The sequence below is a fragment of the Gobio gobio genome (genome assembly GCF_949357685.1).
Source record: "Gobio gobio genome assembly, chromosome: 10".
NCBI lineage: Eukaryota > Metazoa > Chordata > Actinopteri > Cypriniformes > Gobionidae > Gobio > Gobio gobio.
Window position 1 is genome coordinate 57,472,405 of NC_137116.1, and position 18,813 is coordinate 57,491,217.

At 41.7% G+C, this 18,813-nt stretch overlaps 1 protein-coding gene across 1 annotated transcript in view; it reads left to right on the forward strand.

The window, feature by feature from the left end:
* Positions 1–12,690, forward strand: part of gpd1a (glycerol-3-phosphate dehydrogenase 1a) — a 19,933-nt gene extending 7,243 nt beyond the window's left edge. The window contains exons 4-8 of the mRNA XM_079826520.1: positions 2,506–2,644; positions 2,736–2,848; positions 10,369–10,605; positions 11,532–11,638; positions 12,237–12,690. Of these exons, the coding sequence (XP_079682646.1) occupies positions 2,506–2,644; positions 2,736–2,848; positions 10,369–10,605; positions 11,532–11,638; positions 12,237–12,333 (693 nt within the window). The 3' untranslated portion in view covers positions 12,334–12,690. The remainder of the gene's footprint in view (positions 1–2,505; positions 2,645–2,735; positions 2,849–10,368; positions 10,606–11,531; positions 11,639–12,236) is intronic.
* Positions 12,691–18,813: the final 6,123 nt, after the last annotated feature.

The following is an 18,813-nucleotide window of genomic DNA, read 5'->3' on the forward strand; positions in this document are numbered from 1 at the left end:
TTCATGGATTCCCGAACGCCGGATCTGCTCATATTCTCACGCATGCGTCGTGGAGACACACACGGAAGACGAGAACAAGCTGGATAAAGGTGTTATTTAGATTTTTTTTTGCGCACAAAAACTATTGTCGTCACATCGTAAGATTATTGTAGAGTCACTGAGGTGAGATGGACTTTGTAACGGCGTTTTTAGTGCCTTTTATGGGTCTTGTGAGTGTAAATGTACTGAATGCCAATGGAGGCCTATCTGAAGCCTTTCTCAGCATCAGCTTTACACTAAAATATCTTCATTTGTGTCTGAAGATGAACGGAGGTCTGACGGGTGTCCAACCACATGAGGGTGAGGAATTAATGACACAATTTACATTTTTGGCTGAACTAACCCTTTAAAAAGCAACATGATATTACTGGTATTAATTTTAATCCTTATTAACAAATATATACAAACTAGGGCTGTCAAAAGATTAATCGCATCCAAAATAAAAGTTTGTGTTTACATTAATATATGTGTGTGTGTACTCTGTTAATTATTATTTATATATAAATACAGACACATTCATGTATATATTTAAGAAATAATTGCATGTATATACTGTATATACATTTATATAATCTATAATATATATAAATATAAATGTTATATATATATAAAAATAATATTTTTTTCTTAAATATATACATGCTTGTGTGTGTATTTATATATAAATAATAATGAACAGAGTACACACACATATATTAATGTAAACACAAACTTTTATTTTGGATGCGATTAATCGCGATTAATCTTTTGACAGCCCTAATACAAATACAATTTGGAAACTACGTATAAAAGCTGTTCCAGTCACATGAAAGTAACAAGAATAAATATTGATTGAGTTCGGTCTTTGTTTCTCATTGACGCTTGAACTTCCCCTTTAAATAACGCAACACTATGCCGACACTATTAGAACTGAATGAAGCGATTCCGCTTTCAACACCATCTGTAAAGATGCATTCAATTCAACAAAGCAGTTTAATAAAGGATAATAAATATTGTGAATTAGCACATTTTATTATACTATTTTTAAATTGGCCGTTGAAGTTTTATATGGGACAATTACACACTGATCCTTTAACAATGTGTTAGCACAAAAACACACACCTTTTGGAGGAACAAGTAAGAGAAGAAGAGTCTAAATATAATGATATCATGAACTGCTAAAGTGTGTGTGGTTAGCTTATATCTTGCCTCTATAATACACATGAGCACTATTACACTATCTGCCCATTTCACTGCGGGATTTCTCCACTGCCACAAATACGGCCCTAACAAAATACAGATTTGTGCACTTTTTATTGTACCTGTTTTTTTAATTGGCCTTTGAATTTAGCTTCACTGTAAAAAAAATCCCCGTAAAATGTACGGTAAAAAAACGGCAGCTGTGGTTGCCAGAATTTTACTGTAAAAAATACGGCAGTAACGTTTTAGGTTTTTAGGGACAGCACCATATAATTTAAAGGTTTATAATGTAATAATTATGGTTTAAAAATGTTTTCTTTTACAGTTCAAAACCGTATAATTTAAAAGTTTATATTGTAATGATTATGTTTACACTGTAAACAATTTACGGTAAAAAAACATATTTCATTAACTGAAATAATGTTAAATTACCAACCTATTGAAATACTAATATCTGTTATGTACCTTTGATATATACGGACAACCACCAATCACAGTGGAGATGAGAATCACATGATCAATCAAAGCTCATCACAAGCAGCTTTTAAGAGGACAATACTGATATATAGAAGAGCTCAGAGTCACTCACACACACACTAAACACCATCATGGTAAAACTTAAATTAAAAAATGCAGATGTAACATAAAACCCTAATGTACTTAACTGATTAGAAAAAAAACAAAGAAGAAACAGTTATTGCAATGAAAATACATCAAATTGGAAGTGTCATTTTACGGGTTTTCACTGTAAATTACACAATGACTTGTTCTTTTTCACTTCCAAAAACTGTAAATTTAACGGTATTTTACTGTAAAATGAAATGAAATGTAAGGTTAGATCTATTACAGTTATTCACCGTATATAGTACGGAAACTTTCTGTTAATCAATGAACTGTTTTTCACCGTAGCATTTTTACAGTAAAATACCGTTAAAATCACAATTTGTTTTTACAGTGTTTATTGTGTGGTTAAGCGTTATCTTCCAAAGCTTTGACCGAGCTCTGATCTGATGGTGTTGAGCTCCAAATGCAAACTTCGCATGCAACATTCAGACAGTCATTCACAGTAACTCTGACCCAATAGTGTCAGGGGAACCAGTGGGGGGGGCAATCATATTTCAGGGTGGCCTTGACACCCTTTACACACACACACACACACACACACACACACCTGATATGCGTTCATTGGCGGCCCTTCAGCTGATGGAGCCCGCCTAGTTCGCCAAAAAACGGCCCTGCATTTGGACACAGAGAGCAAACTGTGACTGTTTGTGTGTGTTTGTTCAGGGGGTGGATGAAGGACCGGATGGGCTGAAGCTCATCTCAGAGGTTATTCATGAGAAGCTGGGCATCAAGATGAGTGTGTTGATGGGCGCCAATATCGCCAATGAGGTGGCGGATGGGAAATTCTGTGAGACCACCATCGGTGAGGCGGATAAAAAGGCAATGCGGATACGTTTGATAGCTCACTTTATGTTCGGGTGAGTGTATGCATTTGTGTGTTTAATGTGTGTAAGGATGCAGGGATCAAACCGACGGGGCGTTGCTTAAGGAACTCATGCAGACGCATCACTTCCGGGTCACAGTGGTACAGGAAGCAGATGTGGTGGAGATCTGCGGCGCACTGAAGGTTTGTTTATTCACCTTCTACAGTCGACACCTCAGAGTAAGGACAGTGCATGTGTGACACGGGTCCAGATAATGACAGATCCGGAGTGTTTGAGCTATCTTTAGGCTGAAGTGGCATGCAGTGTTAACTCGAGACGTTGTTTTATCAACTGCAGTAATAATACAGGTGTGTTTGGATCATGTGAGTTAACGCTCTCTTTCGCTGTAAAGAGGATTTTTGATGATGTATAAACACAAATCAATCGAACCGGTAGGACTATACACACTTACAGGAATTTGGACATTTCACCACTAACTTAGAAGTGTTGCTATTGCTAACTACAACAAAAATAAGCTGAAGTACTAAAACAAGTTTTAAAATAAAAAATACATTTGACAAAAGCACATAACAGAGTTGATAAAACTTAAAATTAACATATAAAAATAAAAGCTGAATAAATACTATAATAGTATAGAAAAACTAAAATAACACTGATGTATTTTTGCAAATGTTTTTGTGCTGTCTTTCTTTAAAATATAGAGAAATAAAATAAAGTTTCTTTACTGTCATTAATATTTTTGTGAATATTGTAAATTATCTTTTATTTTTATATCACTTTAATTTTAGTGATTTTGTCTGTAATTTGTATTAGTTTTTACACTTAAAAAAATAAATGTCTATATAGTATTTATTATACTTGAAGTATATATTATATATTAGTATATATTAGTCTTTATTTATTAGTTTGTTTTAATGTTAGTTATTTTAGGACTATTTTAGTAAACTAAACAAAAATGAGAAATGTTGCCAACTGAATGAGATCAAATAGTTTTTTATTTAATTGTATTTAATTTCAGTTGAACATTTATTTTGTTTGAATGAATTAAAGTTTTAGGTAATGATAACCCTTAACCCTTATTTAGAAGTGGTATAAGGGTAATAATACAATCATTTGGACAGTTGCACCACTAACTTAGAAGTGTTGTTATTGCTAACTACAACAAAAAATAGAAATAAAAAAAAATATTTTTGTTGACAAAAGCACATAACAGAGTTAATAAAACATAAAATTTCAATATAAAAATAAAAGCTGAATAAATACTATAATAGTATTAGGGATGCAACGCTCCACATTTTTTCACTTCCGATCCCGATACCTGGATTTGGATATCAGCCGATACTATTCCGATACCAGAGCTGTGTTTGATTTAATATTATTATTATTATAGATGCTTTTACTAAGGAAAATTACATATTTTTTCTTGATTTCTGGGGAAATTATCAGCCAATGGGGTCAGAAAAATAATCTTGATTCTGTTTGGGACAAAAACAAGATTTGCAAACCGAAACAATATTATTTTTCTCACCCCATTGGCAGATCATTTTGTTTGTTTTAAGTAAAAACTCACTTCAATTTCATTTTATTTTCCAGAAAACAAAAAAAAATGTCTTATGTCATTTAACTGATCTAGTAAATGCATCTTGATTTAAGAATTTTTAGATATATTTAGACTAAAACAAGACAAAAATACTAAAGAGTGCACACGTGGCAAAAAGTAAAAAATATGATTTCTATATCTAGAATGGCTTTATGGTATTTAGTCTGTAAACATATAAATGCACAAAACTCCCAAGTTTATGACAAAAATAGTCTAGAATTTGGCCTTTATTACCCATTTAATACATGTCTGTCTACATTAAAAATTTAATAAAATGGGATATTAACCTACATTTCTGACAAATGACCACGGTTAGAGTTCGTGATACCACAGTAAACCCATGATGAATGTTGTTTGAAACTGAATCTGCTCAGTGTTTCTCCTGATTTGCACATTAGTGTTGTTGATTAAGTCAGCGATGTTTAACTGGATTTAAACTAAATCAAATCACAGAGAGATTTGCAGCTCGTACCGGAGACCTCGAACTCGAATGCTTGTCATTGGCTGTTTAGTGGTCATGTGATCGAAACACTCCGCAAGTAAACACATTTGTTCAGAGCTCGTGAGTTTCGTTCCATTTTTGGGCGCCTAAAATCTAGTACCGCCACCTTGAGTTTTCATCGTGAAACTGCACGATTTGTAAATTATGCGTGGCGGGCCACATGTAATATATTTTAATAGACGCGCTGCAGGCCGTTTGCAATTCATCCCCGGGCCGGACGTTGGACACCCCTGATGTATTCCTTGAATCAAACCCATGACCTGGGCTCCACTGTTTGAGTTCAGCTCAAAATGAAAATGCTGTCATCATTTACTCATCCTCATGTCATTGCAAACCAAAAATTTGGGTGCACTATCCCTTTAAGACTTTGAGTTTGCAAACGAAAAGGCTTCATAGTGCACTGCAAGAACACAAACACCATAAATTAAAATATATTGTCGACTTGAATATATTTTACTACGACAGGCCGTATCCAGATCAGATGGTGGACCTGCGCCCAGACATGACCAACACATGACCAACACATGACCAACACAAGACCAACACAAGACCAACACATGACCAACACATGACCAACACATGACCAACACATGACCAACACATGACCAACACAAGACCAACACATGACCAACACATGACCAACACATGACCAACACATGACCAACACATGACCAACACAAGACCAACACATGACCGACACAAGACCGACACATGACCGACACATGACCGACACATGACCAACACATGACCAACACATGACCAACTCATGACCAACACAAGACCAACACATGACCAACACATGACCAACACAAGACCGACACATGACCGACACATGACCGACACATGACCGACACATGACCGACACATGACCAACACATGACCAACACATGACCAACACATGACCAACACATGACCGACACATGACCGACACAAGACCGACACATGACCGACACATGACCGACACATGACCGACACATGACCGACACAAGACCGACACATGACCGACACATGACCGACACATGACCAACACATGACCAACACATGACCAACTCATGACCAACACAAGACCAACACAAGACCAACACATGACCAACACATGACCAACACATGACCAACACATGACCAACTCATGACCAACACATGACCAACACATGACCGACACATGACCAACACATGACCAACACATGACCAACACATGACCAACACATGACCGACACAAGACCGACACATGACCGACACATGACCGACACATGACCGACACAAGACCGACACATGACCGACACATGACCGACACATGACCAACACATGACCAACACATGACCAACTCATGACCAACACAAGACCAACACAAGACCAACACATGACCAACACATGACCAACACATGACCAACACAAGACCAACACATGACCAACACATGACCGACACATGACCGACACATGACCGACACAAGACCAACACATGACCAACACATGACCAACACATGACCGAGACATGACCGACACAAGACCAACACATGACCGACACATGACCGACACATGACCGATACATGATCAACACAAGACCGACACATGACCGACACAAGACCGACACATGACCGACACATGACCGACACATGACCGACACAAGACCGACACATGACCGACACAAGACCGACACAAGACCAACACATGACCGACACATGACCGACACAAGACCAACACAAGACCAACACATGACCAACACATGACCAACACAAGACCAACACATGACCAAAACATGACCAACACAAGACCAACACAAGACCAACTCATGACCAACACATGACCAACACATGACCAACACATGACCAACACAAGACCAACACATGACCAACACATGACCAACACAAGACCAACACATGACCAAAACATGACCAACACAAGACCAACACAAGACCAACTCATGACCAACACATGACCAACACATGACCAACACATGACCAACACAAGACCAACACATGACCGACACAAGACCGACACATGACCGACACATGACCGACACAAGACCGACACATGACCGACACAAAACCGACACAAGACCGACACATGACCGACACATGACCAACACAAGACCAACACATGACCAACACATGACCAACACAAGACCAACACATGACCAACACATGACCAACACAAGACCAACACATGACCAAAACATGACCAACACAAGACCAACTCATGACCAACACATGACCAACACATGACCAACACATGACCAACACAAGACCAACACATGACCAACACAAGACCAACACAAGACCAACACATGAACAACTCATGACCAACTCATGACCAACACATAACCAACACATGACCAACACATGACCAACACATGACCGACACAAGACCGACACATGACCGACACATGACCGACACATGACCGACACAAGACCGACACATGACCGACACATGACCGACACATGACCAACACATGACCAACACATGACCAACTCATGACCAACACAAGACCAACACAAGACCAACACATGACCAACACATGACCAACACATGACCAACACAAGACCAACACATGACCAACACATGACCGACACATGACCGACACATGACCGACACAAGACCAACACATGACCAACACATGACCAACACATGACCGAGACATGACCGACACAAGACCAACACATGACCGACACATGACCGACACATGACCGATACATGATCAACACAAGACCGACACATGACCGACACAAGACCGACACATGACCGACACATGACCGACACATGACCGACACAAGACCGACACATGACCGACACAAGACCGACACAAGACCAACACATGACCGACACATGACCGACACAAGACCAACACAAGACCAACACATGACCAACACATGACCAACACAAGACCAACACATGACCAAAACATGACCAACACAAGACCAACACAAGACCAACTCATGACCAACACATGACCAACACATGACCAACACAAGACCAACACATGACCAACACATGACCAACACAAGACCAACACATGACCAAAACATGACCAACACAAGACCAACACAAGACCAACTCATGACCAACACATGACCAACACATGACCAACACATGACCAACACAAGACCAACACATGACCGACACAAGACCGACACATGACCGACACATGACCGACACAAGACCGACACATGACCGACACAAAACCGACACAAGACCGACACATGACCGACACATGACCAACACAAGACCAACACATGACCAACACATGACCAACACAAGACCAACACATGACCAACACATGACCAACACAAGACCAACACATGACCAAAACATGACCAACACAAGACCAACTCATGACCAACACATGACCAACACATGACCAACACATGACCAACACAAGACCAACACATGACCAACACAAGACCAACACAAGACCAACACATGAACAACTCATGACCAACTCATGACCAACACATAACCAACACATGACCAACACATGACCAACACATGACCAACACATGACCAACACAAGACCAACACATGACCAACACATGATCAATACATGACCAACACATGACCAACACATGACCAACACAAGACCAACACATGATCAATACATGACCAACACATGACCAACACATGACCAACACAAGACCAACACATGACCAACACAAGACCAACACATGACCAACACATGACCAACACATGACCAACACATGACCGACACATGACCGACACATGACCAACACAAGACCAACACATGACCAACACATGACCAACACATGACCAACACAATAGGTGTGTTCGACATCGGCTGCGGCTGGATGAAACTGATCGGCGAGAGTAGCCGCGTGCAGGCGGGGAGGAGCTGCAAACACAGACGTGAAGTCGGACACTTTCTGCTTCTCGCGGTGACGCTCGCGCTGTGTTTGCACACTTTATCAGCTGAAGTGAAATAAATGCAATATTTGGCAATACACAGATGTTTCAGAGACATTATTGTCATGTAATACTTTATGCACTGCTTAATACAGCGTGTGTTTTTACAAGAATAAAGTTCAACATATAAGCCTACACTATCAATGAAGTGGGGTCTATGTTTTTAATCAGTTATATTTTGATAAACATGACAATATAATATTGCGACTACATGAAAGGAGGTTTTACTGTTATAAAAAACAGATTTGTGCGCATTAGTGGAGCTGAAGGTTTTAGAATAAACACGAAACACACGTGATCGCTGTCATGCGGTGAATCTGGCCAAACGTGGAACGGCTTTGTCGTCATCAGAGCCCGTGCAGCCTCATGCAGTCGCTCTGGAGAAACTGCACCGGCTGTAATCGCCGGCTGCTCTCGAATCGCTCTCGCGGCACTTTGTTGACATACGTCACTGTCACGTGGCGTCGGCGCTGCCTCAAGTCGGACAAAATTTCTAACCGGCATGCACTGCTTCAAGTCAGCCGCCAATCGGTCTGCGCATCGCTGGGTGAAGTCGAACAAGCCTAATACCAACACATGACCAACACAAGACCAACACATGACCAACACATGACCAACACATGACCAACACAAGACCAACACATGACCAACACATGACCAACACATGACCAACACATGACCAACACAAGACCAACACATGACCAACACATGACCAACACATGATCAACACATGACCAACACATGACCAACACAAGACCAACACATGACCAACACATGACCAACACATGACCAACACATGACCAACGCATGACCAACGCATGATCAACGCATGACCAACACATGAACAACACATGACCAACACAAGACCGACACATGACCAACACATGACCAACACAAGACCAACACATGACCAACGCATGATCAACGCATGACCAACACATGACCAACACATGACCAACACAAGACCAACACATGACCAACACATGAGCCTGAAGTGTCTGAGAGACCGTGATTATCCTCCTCCTGAAACTGCCTCATCGACACGGCATCCTCAATAAACCCGTCTGTGGCGTGATGACTCCGATCCTTCAAATATTGCAATTTAATAATTGTTAAATCAATATGTTATCCTCAATAAACCCGTCTCCGATGGGAGATATTCCGATCTATTATGACCTCTGACCTGTAAAGTTGCCAGAATAATAATAATACGCTGTTTGTTAATTGCCCAGAGGAGAACTGCCCCCCCGACTGAGCCTGGTTTCTCCAAGGTTTATTTTCCTCCATTCTGCTCCTGATGGGGTTTGGTTTCCTTGCCACTGTCGCCTCTGGCTTGGCGTGCTCAGTTGGGGACACTACATGTTCAACTAAATATCCAAATAAATCTAATTATTAAACTAAATTAACCATTTAAACTAAATTACTGATCTAATTACTGATCTAAAGCCCACAATGTCACTGTATGATAATTGAAAATCACAGTTTTCTCCAGAATGGCTATACAGCTGAAAAAAATTCTGTTGCATTATTTTCCTGATCAACACTGTGAAGCTGCTTTGAAACAATCTGCATTGCTAAAAGCGCTATATAAATAGAGTTGACTTGACTTGTGATCTTTAGCCATTCTAAAGTGTTGTAATCCAGCTCAGAACATCTCATCTCAGACCCTCTCTGTGTTCCTGCAGAATATAGTAGCGGTCGGAGCAGGTTTCTGTGACGGGCTGGGCTTTGGGGATAATACGAAGGCTGCGGTGATCAGACTGGGGCTCATGGAGATGATCAGCTTTGCTCGGTTGTTCTGCACTGCCGGCCCCGTCTCTTCTGCAACTTTCTTGGAGAGCTGTGGCGTAGCTGATCTCATTACGACATGTTACGGAGGACGAAATCGGAAAGTCGCAGAGGCCTTCGCCAAAACTGGCAAGGTGAGACACCAAGATCTTAAAGGGATAGATCACCCAAATATGTGTATGACTCTTTTCTGTAGAAATGCATACAGTATAAAAAGCAGACATGGAGCTGTCAAGCTTTAAAAAGACAAAAAAGTCCAATAAAAGCAGTCCATTTAACTTTATTTCAAGTATTTTTAACTTGAACCTGCAACCATACAAAACACAATGTTATTATTATTATGTATGATGTTAGTGCAGCTGTTAAATCTTATTTGTACTTGTATATTTATTTAAATTTGGCATGTCACAATAACTTTTTTTTGTTGCATTTTCTGTGCAAATTCAAAAGTTTGTTTTTATATTTTTTCGGTAACACTTTAGAATAATAGTCATTAGTTAACTACATTAGTTAACATGAACTAATAATGAACTGCACTTAGAAAGTGTTTATTAATCTTTCTTAATGATAATTTCAACATTTACTAATACATTATTAAAATCTTGTTAACATTAGTTAATGCACTGAACTAATATGAACCAACCATGAACAGCTGGATTTATATTAACTAACGTTAACAAAGTTAATAAATACAGTAACAAATGTACTGCTCATGGTTAGTTCATGTTAGTTAATGCATTAACTAATGTTAATTAATGACCATTATTCTAAAGTGTTACCGTTTTTTCTAATGCTTACTAAGGCTACTTTTTAAAAAAAATCAAAGATACAGTAATAGTGTGAAATGTATTCAATCTTGGATTATCAAACCAGGTCAAAATAGTTTATATGAGACAGAAAAAAATGATTTCAATTCCATTTCAGTTTAGCATGACATTTGTAGCTTTGCATACAATGAATAGTGAAAAACAAGCGCTTTAAAGTTGCAGTAACTGTGCAAATTGAAATAGAATACAGTAATCTTTCTCAGCATTTGTAGTCATCAGATTCTCTGTTTCAGTCTCTTGAGGAACTTGAAAAGGAAATGTTGAATGGTCAGAAGCTGCAGGGTCCGGCCACAGCCGCTGAAGTCCACACGATACTTAAAAACAAAGGTGTAATTGACAGGTAAGACATTGCGCATTTACATTAAAGGGTTAATTCACCGCTGAGACCATTTACTCACCCTCATGTCATTCCAACCCCGAAAGACTTTCGTTAATCTTCAGAACACAAATGAAGATCTTTCTGATGAAATCTGAGAGCTTTCAGTCTCTCCATTGACAGCGACGCAACTACCACTTTGACGCTTTAAAAAATTCATAGAGAGATCATAAAACTAATCCATATGAATTGAACAGTTTATTCCACATTTTCTGAAGAGACTCGATCGCTTTATATGATGAACAGATCAAATTTAGGCTTTTATTCACATATAAACATTGATCAGTGAACATAAACAGAAGCTCAAACGTGATGCGTAACACGAGAATGCACCTCATTGGTTCTCGCTGAATCTTAAATGTGATGCGTAACATGAGAATGAACCTGATTGGTTCTCGCTGAAGCTCAAACGTGCTCAGATTTCATCAGAAAGATCTTCATTTGTGTTCTGAAGATGAACGAAAGTCTTAAAGGTTTTGGAACGACACGAGTGTGATTTTCAGTTTTTGGGTGAACTATCCCTTTAAGACCAACCCCAGCTGAAAGTTTTTTCTTCCCACAGATTTCCCCTGTTTGATGCAGTGCACAAGATCTGTTACGAGGGTCGGCCAGTTACCGAGTTCATCCTCTGCTTGCAGAACCATCCAGAACATCAGTAAAAGAAGGACAGAGCTACAACACTGAGCCCTGCTGAAAACAGTAGCACTGCTTTGACTAGTTTAATTAACCAGCAGCTCTTCTCAGTCAGGAACCCATGGGGCTCTGAGGGCCAGCAGGGCGAGAGTGTGTTACATGAGGACACTGTCAGGTTGATCATTTCTAATGGGTCCGTCCTTTCAGCCACTTTATTCTGTATAAAGACCTCAAATGCCAGACTGAGCGCTCCTCTATAAGTGCCACTGAATTGAATGTTCTCAGTATGTCATTTGAAATAAATCAGTGTATCTGTGAGTTCCAGATGTCATTTCATTCAGACAGATATTTAGCAAATAAATGCATTTTGAGGTGCAAGAACCAGACATGATATACACTGTAGAGGTCGACCGAGTCATCGGCACCGATAGTTGGTGGAACAATCGGTTATCGGCAAAAATCCTCACCGATAGTTTTTCCGTGAAGCATCCTTTGCTGGAGCGGCTGAGACGATGCACTGTCATTATATAGCACAAGAGCTCTGAGAAGGGTCTGCTGGCATTATATAGCACAAGAGCTCTGAGAAGGGTCTGCTGGCATTATATAGCACAAGAGCTCTGAGAAGAGTCTGCTGGCATTATATAGCACGAGAGCTCTGAGAAGGGTCTGCTGGCATTATATAGCACAAGAGCTCTGAGAAGGGTCTGCTGGCATTATATAGCACGAGAGCTCTGAGAAGGGTCTGCTGGCATTATATAGCACAAGAGCTCTGAGAAGGGTCTGCTGGCCTTATATAGCACAAGAGCTCTGAGAAGGGTCTGCTGGCATTATATAGCACGAGAGCTCTGAGAAGGGTCTGCTGGCATTACACAGTACAAGAGCTCAGAGCAGAGTCTGCTGGCATTATATAGCACAAGAGCTCTGAGAAGGGTCTGCTGGCATTATATAGCACAAGAGCTCTGAGAAGGGTCTGCTGTCATTATATAGCACGAGAGCTCTGAGAAGGGTCTGCTGGCATTAGATAGCACGAGAGCTCTGAGAAGGGTCTGCTGGCATTATATAGCACAAGAGCTCTGAGAAGGGTCTGCTGGCATTATATAGCACAAGAGCTCTGAGAAGGGTCTGCTGGCATTATATAGCACAAGAGCTCTGAGAAGGGTCTGCTGGCATTATATAGCACAAGAGCTCTGAGAAGGGTCTGCTGGCATTATATAGCACGAGAGCTCTGAGAAGGGTCTGCTGGCATTACACAGTACAAGAGCTCAGAGCAGAGTCTGCTGGCATTATATAGCACAAGAGCTCTGAGAAGGGTCTGCTGGCATTATATAGCACAAGAGCTCTGAGAAGGGTCTGCTGGCATTATATAGCACAAGAGCTCTGAGAAGAGTCTGCTGTCATTATATAGCACAAGAGCTCTGAGAAGGGTCTGCTGGCATTATATAGCACAAGAGCTCTGAGAAGGGTCTGCTGGCATTACACACAGTACAAGAGCTCTGAGAAGGGTCTGCTGGCATTATATAGCACAAGAGCTCTGAGAAGGGTCTGCTGGCATTATATAGCACGAGAGCTCTGAGAAGGGTCTGCTGGCATTATATAGCACGAGAGCTCTGAGAAGGGTCTGCTGGCATTACACACAGTACAAGAGCTCTGAGAAGGGTCTGCTGGCATTATATAGTGCAAGAGCTCTGAGAAGGGTCTGCTGGCATTATATAGCACAAGAGCTCTGAGAAGGGTCTGCTGGCATTATATAGCACGAGAGCTCTGAGAAGGGTCTGCTGGCATTATATAGCACGAGAGCTCTGAGAAGGGTCTGCTGGCATTACACACAGTACAAGAGCTCTGAGAAGGGTCTGCTGGCATTATATAGCACAAGAGCTCTGAGAAGGGTCTGCTGGCATTATATAGCACAAGAGCTCTGAGAAGGGTCTGCTGGCATTATATAGCACAAGAAATCTGAGAAGGGTCTGCTGGCATTACACACAGTACAAGAGCTCTGAGAAGGGTCTGCTGGCATTATATAGCACAAGAGCTCTGAGAAGGGTCTGCTGGCATTATATAGCACGAGAGCTCTGAGAAGGGTCTGCTGGCATTATATAGCACAAGAGCTCTGAGAAGGGTCTGCTGGCATTATATAGCACAAGAGCTCTGAGAAGGGTCTGCTGGCATTATATAGCACAAGAGCTCTGAGAAGGGTCTGCTGGCATTATATAGCACAAGAGCTCTGAGAAGGGTCTGCTGGCATTACACACAGTACAAGAGCTCTGAGAAGGGTCTGCTGGCATTATATAGCACAAGAGCTCTGAGAAGGGTCTGCTGGCATTATATAGCACGAGAGCTCTGAGAAGGGTCTGCTGGCATTATATAGCACAAGAGCTCTGAGAAGGGTCTGCTGGCATTATATAGCACAAGAGCTCTGAGAAGGGTCTGCTGGCATTATATAGCACAAGAGCTCTGAGAAGGGTCTGCTGCCATTATATAGCACAAGAGCTCTGAGAAGGGTCTGCTGGCATTATATAGCACGAGAGCTCTGAGAAGGGTCTGCTGGCATTATATAGCACAAGAGCTCTGAGAAGGGTCTGCTGGCATTATATTGCACGAGAGCTCTGAGAAGGGTCTGCTGGCATTATATAGCACAAGAGCTCTGAGAAGGGTCTGCTGGCATTATATAGCACAAGAGCTCTGAGAAGGGTCTGCTGGCATTACACACAGTACAAGAGCTCTGAGAAGGGTCTGCTGGCATTATATAGCACAAGAGCTCTGAGAAGGGTCTGCTGGCATTATATAGCACAAGAGCTCTGAGAAGGGTCTGCTGGCATTAGATAGCACAAGAGCTCTGAGAAGGGTCTGCTGGCATTATATAGCACGAGAGCTCTGAGAAGGGTCTGCTGGCATTATATAGCACAAGAGCTCTGAGAAGGGTCTGCTGGCATTATATAGCACAAGAGCTCTGAGAAGGGTCTGCTGGCATTATATAGCACAAGAGCTCTGAGAAGGGTCTGCTGGCCTTATATAGCACAAGAGCTCTGAGAAGGGTCTGCTGGCATTATATAGCACAAGAGCTCTGAGAAGGGTCTGCTGGCATTATATAGCACGAGAGCTCTGAAAAGAGTCTGCTGTCATTATATAGCACGAGAGCTCTGAAAAGAGTCTGCTGTCATTATATAGCACAAGAGCTCTGAGAAGGGTCTGCTGGCATTATATAGCACAAGAGCTCTGAGAAGGGTCTGCTGGCATTATATAGCACAAGAGCTCTGAGAAGGGTCTGCTGGCATTATATTGCACGAGAGCTCTGAGAAGGGTCTGCTGGCATTATATAGCACAAGAGCTCTGAGAAGAGTCTGCTGTCATTATATAGCACAAGAGCTCTGAGAAGGGTCTGCTGGCATTATATAGCACAAGAAATCTGAGAAGGGTCTGCTGGCATTACACACAGTACAAGAGCTCTGAGAAGGGTCTGCTGGCATTATATAGCACAAGAGCTCTGAGAAGGGTCTGCTGGCATTATATTGCACGAGAGCTCTGAGAAGGGTCTGCTGGCATTATATAGCACAAGAGCTCTGAGAAGGGTCTGCTGTCATTATATAGCACAAGAGCTCTGAGAAGGGTCTGCTGGCATTATATAGCACGAGAGCTCTGAGAAGGGTCTGCTGGCATTATATAGCACAAGAGCTCTGAGAAGGGTCTGCTGGCATTATATAGCACAAGAGCTCTGAGAAGGGTCTGCTGTCATTATATAGCACAAGAGCTCTGAGAAGGGTCTGCTGGCATTATATAGCACAAGAGCTCTGAGAAGGGTCTGCTGGCATTATATAGCACAAGAGCTCTGAGAAGGGTCTGCTGGCATTATATAGCACAAGAGCTCTGAGAAGGGCCTGCTGGCATTATATAGCACAAGAGCTCTGAGAAGGGTCTGCTGTCATTATATAGCACAAGAGCTCTGAGAAGGGTCTGCTGTTATTACACAGCACAAGAGCTCTGAGAAGGGTCTGCTGGCATTATATAGCACAAGAGCTCTGAGAAGGGTCTGCTGGCATTATATAGCACAAGAGCTCTGAGAAGGGTCTGCTGGCATTATATAGCACGAGAGCTCTGAGAAGGGTCTGCTGGCATTATATAGCACAAGAGCTCTGAGAAGGGTCTGCTGGCATTATATAGCACAAGATCTCTGAGAAGGGTCTGCTGGCATTATATAGCACAAGAGCTCTGAGAAGAGTCTGCTGGCATTATATAGCACAAGAGCTCTGAGAAGGGTCTGCTGGCATTATATAGCACGAGAGCTCTGAGAAGGGTCTGCTGGCATTATATAGCACTAGAGCTCTGAGAAGGGTCTGCTGGCATTACACACAGTACAAGAGCTCTGAGAAGGGTCTGCTGGCATTATATAGCACAAGAGCTCTGAGAAGGGTCTGCTGGCATTATATAGCACAAGAGCTCTGAGAAGGGTCTGCTGGCATTATATAGCACGAGAGCTCTGAGAAGGGTCTGCTGGCATTATATAGCACAAGAGCTCTGAGAAGGGTCTGCTGGCATTATATAGCACAAGAGCTCTGAGAAGGGTCTGCTGGCATTACACACAGTACAAGAGCTCTGAGAAGGGTCTGCTGGCATTATATAGCACAAGAGCTCTGAGAAGGGTCTGCTGGCATTATATAGCACAAGAGCTCTGAGAAGGGTCTGCTGGCATTATATAGCACAAGAGCTCTGAGAAGGGTCTGCTGGCATTACACACAGTACAAGAGCTCTGAGAAGGGTCTGCTGGCATTATATAGCACAAGAGCTCTGAGAAGGGTCTGCTGGCATTATATAGCACGAGAGCTCTGAAAAGAGTCTGCTGGCATTATATAGCACAAGAGCTCTGAGAAGGGTCTGCTGGCATTATATAGCACAAGAGCTCTGAGAAGGGTCTGCTGGCATTATATAGCACGAGAGCTCTGAGAAGGGTCTGCTGGCATTATATAGCACAAGAGCTCTGAGAAGGGTCTGCTGGCATTATATAGCACAAGAGCTCTGAGAAGGGTCTGCTGGCATTATATAGCACGAGAGCTCTGAGAAGGGTCTGCTGGCATTATATAGCACAAGAGCTCTGAGAAGGGTCTGCTGGCATTATATAGCACAAGAGCTCTGAGAAGAGTCTGCTGGCATTATATAGCACAAGAGCTCTGAAAAGAGTCTGCTGGCATTATATAGCACAAGAGCTCTGAGAAGAGTCTGCTGGCATTATATAGCACGAGAGCTCTGAGAAGGGTCTGCTGGCATTATATAGCACAAGAGCTCTGAGAAGGGTCTGCTGGCATTATATAGCACAAGAGCTCTGAGAAGGGTCTGCTGGCATTATATAGCACAAGAGCTCTGAGAAGGGTCTGCTGGCATTATATAGCACAAGAGCTCTGAGAAGGGTCTGCTGGCATTATATAGCACGAGAGCTCTGAGAAGGGTTTGCTGGCATTATATAGCACAAGAGCTCTGAGAAGGGTCTGCTGGCATTATATAGCACGAGAGCTCTGAGAAGGGTCTGCTGGCATTATATAGCACAAGAGCTCTGAGAAGGGTCTGCTGGCATTATATAGCACAAGAGCTCTGAGAAGGGTCTGCTGGCATTATATAGCCAAACCTCAATTATATAGGTTATCGGCAAGTGCGGTCCAACCTAGTTATCGGTATCGGTAAAATCCACTATCGGTCGACCTGTAATACACTGACCCCAAAAAGTCATTAAAAATGAGTGAATATATGAAGTAATTCATCATATTTACTATGGGCAAGTGCCACTAATAGTTATATTAAATATATATATCATTTTGTGTTTGTGCTATATTCCATTCCTTCAAATATACACCGATCAGGCATAACATTATCTCATGTTCATGTCTTTCTTTCTCCAGTCGAAAAGAAATCAATTGTTTTGAGGAAAACATTCCAGGATTTTTCTCCAGAACAGAAAGAAAAGGGATAGAATCAGTGCTTTACACGCGCATTTCTATATTACTTATTACTGTACGTGCAGTAAATTCAATAATACATTTTTATTTAATAATTTATTTACTCCAATTTAAGGCCCTAACCCCAGCAGAACATTCGACAGCTCGTGGGCCAGATGGCCTGGGTTTGTCCATGACCAAATTTTATCGCCAGTCCAGCCCTGTGTAAGTGTACACCGATCAGGCATAACATTATGACCGGTGAAGTGAATAACACTGATGATCTCTTCATCACCTGTTATATATTAGGCAGCAAGTGAACATTTTGTCCTCAGAGTTGATGTGTTAGAAGCAGGTCATAATGTTATGCCTGATCGGTATAGATACAACTGTATAATATTTTGGGACAAATGCAAAGACATTCACACTTCTTGGGGCGACTGTATAAAACTGTCAGTAAAACAGCCACTAGAGGGAGTAACTGTGTCTCTTGCTGCTAAGCAATAGATAGAATATGTATTAATAAAAGCTTTTTTTACACTAAGCATGCTTTTCATTTTAAAACCCAAGATATGCAGGTGTTCATAC